Source organism: Papaver somniferum, chromosome 9, assembly GCF_003573695.1.
Source record: "Papaver somniferum cultivar HN1 chromosome 9, ASM357369v1, whole genome shotgun sequence".
Lineage (NCBI taxonomy): Eukaryota > Viridiplantae > Streptophyta > Magnoliopsida > Ranunculales > Papaveraceae > Papaver > Papaver somniferum.
Genome location: NC_039366.1, coordinates 87,755,775 through 87,759,656, shown reverse-complemented (window position 1 = coordinate 87,759,656; position 3,882 = coordinate 87,755,775). Strand labels below are relative to the sequence as shown.

Here is a 3,882-nt window from a genome sequence, read left to right as displayed (position 1 = left end):
ATTTCTTCTTCCATGTCACTTGCATCTTTAGTAAAAATGTTGGAAGAGTTAGAAAGTGTTTACCAAGCTTTATCCTCTGAGAATGCTTCGCTCCGGATTGATGTTGACGATCTCCATACGGAACGAGATACTCTCGTGGAAGATCTCGACGCCGCTGAGGTGGATCTTGCTGAGGCTCAACAGAGTTTAGAAGAATCCCTTAGCCATGAAGGAGGTAGCTTAGGATCCTTATTTTTCCGCGGCATCCTTTGTGTCTTTAACTGTTTTTTTCTTATTGCTGATACCCTTTGCTTCTGCAGGTCTCCAGGAGAAACCGGTGGGTGCAAACGCCAAGATTACCCGTCTTGAAGGTCAAATATCTTCGTTGGAGACATCTCGCCAATTTGATGCTGCTGCTAAGTTTAAGGCTGAGGCGCTTCAGCAAGCTAACGATCAGCTTAGTGCTCAGATGATGGAGCTTCGTCAAAAGTCGGCTTCGGATCTGGAGGTTCAAGCTTCTCAGATGAAGGTGCAGTTCGAGCGTTTGGCCATTGATTATATTAACAATGCCTTTGCAGAGGCTGAGCTCCAAGCCGAAGGAGTTGTCTTTCCTCGTTTTCCTTATCCTTGATGTGTCATGTTTTTTTTAACTGAACTCTTTATTGTGTTATTCCCCCAGATGAGGGGCCTTTGTTATCTCTTTTCCTTGAAACGATGCTTTGTTACGATGTGAACCTTTGTTATCTGCAACTTTTAAGACATGTTAGTCGTATTTTGGTAATATTATTATGTTACCTTAGTATTGTATGAATATATATATATATATATATATATTTAGACGTGTTGTGTCTAGTTATTCGCACATTTCGAGTCATTACAAGGTGTTAAGGTATTTTTGACCTTTGGTGGAACATTCATCATCCTACCCAAGTATCCTTTGGCCAAAAGGTACCGTGGCGGCGAGGGCTCCTACGTGGGTAATAATTTTCCTGTAACCCTACGCGTTCAGCGCGATGGCTTCTTTACTTCGACAAGGTATCTCTATAGGAGATGTCTTACTTTTTCTTATTGCCTCATGAAAGGAGCTATCACTCTGAGGATACGAGTATTGACATATGCGCAGTTGTGCCTTGCCTTGTCTCATCATCAATTCTGACGGAGGGTGTCTATTCTAACTCAATTTGTGTTTAATCAAACAGAATTTTCTCTTAGCAAAAAAGTTTCTTTCATTGATTAGTAAGGTTTATAATACCTTTGATCAGGGATAGAACATGGTGGGCCGTTGCCCCTTCCCTTCTTCCCCTGAGTAATAACCATTTACTTACGGGTAGTACTTTTTTAGGTACATTGCGTTCCAGGGGTTTTGAAATACTTCACCTTTTAGGTTCCTTAGGTAGTATGATCCTTTCCCGGCAATGTCGTGTATGATGTAGGGTCCGTTCCTTGTCAGAGCTAGCTTTCCCCACTCCTTCTTTCTTTGATACGGCGGTATCTGTCATAGCAAGTACTCTTCGACCACGAAGTTTCTTGGGATAAATCGTTTGTTGTATTCACGCGCTAGCCTTCGTTGGTAGTTTACCATCTTTTGCAAAGCCACTTCTCGTCTTTCTTCGAGATCATCAAGCTTTTCGAGCATCAGGTCCGTCGTCATGTTCTTTTCCTATGCCTCCGTTTTTTTTGTTGGCAGTATTATCTCCGTTGGGATGACTGCTTCGGCTCCGTAAGTTAGCAAGAACAAAGTTTCTCCCGTAGCTGCTCTTCTTGTAGTTCGGTAGGCCCATAGGACATTGTGTAGCTGTTCACACCATCTTTTCTTGTATGCTCCTAGCTTGTTTTTCAAGTTCATCGCTATCGTCTTGTTAGTCGCCTCCGCTTGTCCATTGCTCTTAGGGTATATCGGAGTGGACTTGTTTTTCTGAATGTTGAAAGTGTTGAACAACATGTCTATATTCTTTCCCTCCAACTGCTTGCCATTGTAAGAGACTATGGAGGCTGGTATCCCGAACCTGCATATGATTTGTTCAAACAAAAATTTAAAGACATATGTGTCTCTAATTCTTGCCAAAGCTCTTGCTTCCACCCACTTGGTGAAATAATCTGTAGCCACGATAAGGTATTTTCTTTTTTATGTCCCTTCTATCAAAGGTCCAACAATATCAACCCACCATTTGACAAATGGCCATGGGATGATGACCGAGTTGAGCTCAGTTGATGGTGCCCTAATCTTCTTGGCAAAGCGTTGGCATCTTTCGCAGCGCTTAGCCACGTTTTTTGCATCTTCGCCCATGCTCAGCCAATAGTATCCTTGTGTCTCGACTTTGATTGCTAAGGACCTTCTTCCACTATGGTTGCCAGCTTCTCCGCTGTGTATATCATGCAGTATTCTTCTACCTTAGGTTTGTGATAGGCATTGCATCAGAGGTCCGAGAAATGACCTTCTGTACAGTATCCCATTACGTAGGCTGTACATCGCTGCTTTTGACTCCAGTTTCCGAGCTTCTTTGATATCTGTTGGTAAGGTACCTTTGTCAAGATACTGGTGAATCGGGATTCTCCAATCGTCTTCCGCTTCGTCTTCGTTGTTTTCGTCCGACATAGACTGGTCTTTGTCAGACTCGTCGGCTTCGTTATCTGGTTCTTCTACTCTTTCGTCTTCTTTCTCCTTTTCTGCTTCCCTCATGGCCCGAGTTTGGACGGCCAAGTCTTCTTCAACTCCTGAGATTGGTCCTTCTATCGAAGGTTCATATATCCTCCCAATTTGCACATAGGTGGTATTTCTGTTCCTCAACATTGATGATATGAATGCTAAGGCATCTGGGTGCCTGTTGTCTTTCCGACAGACATGTCTGAATGTGATTTTGTCAATTTTTGACGCATGCTCCTGTGCTAACTTTAGATATGAAGACAATATCGGATCCAAAGTTTGATATTTGAGCTCGATTTGTCTAATGACCAGTTGTGAGTCACTAGTCAGACGAACGTCTGATAAGCCTAGCTCCTGTGCCAAGCGTAGACCGTGTATGACCGCCTCGTACTCCGTGATGTTGTTAGTGTATTGTTCGAATTCTAACCTGAATGCATATACGAGTCGATCTCCAGTAGGGGTTGTTATCACAATCCATATGCATGCGCCTTCTCCGTTGGAGGAGCCATCTACGAATATCTCCCACCTTCGTAAATTTTGTGGTTCCAAGATGTCTTCTGGTTCCGGCTTATCCTTCTCCATTCCTGGGATGTCGTCTATTTCTGCTTCGTCGTTGAGAGGTAGGTCCGCTTTGATTTGTGATTTCTCAGCTTTCCTTGTCTCGAAGATTATGTGAAACTGTTTGATCATGGCACTCCATTTCGCTACCCTTCCGATTTTCTCCGTGTTTTCCAGGATTTAACTTATCTGAGATTTTGTGATGACTTAGATGGTATGTGCGTCGAAATATATCCTTAGTTTCTGTGTTGCCACTACTAAGGTATATATGATTTGCTCCACCTTGGTATAGTTACGCTCCGCTGAACTGAGTGTCTTGCTGATGTAGCATACAGGTTTTTCTCCTTGACCCTGGTCTCATACCAATACTGCACTCACAGCATAGCTTGTCGCTGCTAAGTATAAGATGAGTATCTCACCTGGCTCCGGTTTCTGCAGGATAGGTACTGATGCTAAGTACTCTTTGATCTTGTGAAAGGCTTGTTCACATTCTTCGGTCCATGTAAACCTGTTTCCTTTCCTTAGCGTATCGAAAAATGCTTTGCATTTATCCGACGACCTTGCTATGAATCTTCCCATGGAAGCCAAGATTCCATTAAGCTTTTGCACTCCTTTTAAAGTTTGTGGAGATGTCATCTCTATTATTGCTCTGACCCTTTCAGGGTCTACATCTATTCATCGCTTGGTTACCAAGTATCCCA

The 3,882-nt window shown here is 43.0% G+C and overlaps 1 protein-coding gene across 1 annotated transcript; it reads right to left on the bottom strand.

Moving 5' to 3' along the window:
• Nucleotides 1–2,371: 2,371 nt before the first annotated feature.
• LOC113312244 (neurogenic differentiation factor 1-like) lies at nucleotides 2,372–2,770 on the bottom strand. Its single transcript, XM_026561002.1, has one exon. It carries the CDS (start codon nucleotides 2,768–2,770, stop codon nucleotides 2,372–2,374), a length of 399 nt encoding a protein of 132 aa, XP_026416787.1.
• Nucleotides 2,771–3,882: the final 1,112 nt, after the last annotated feature.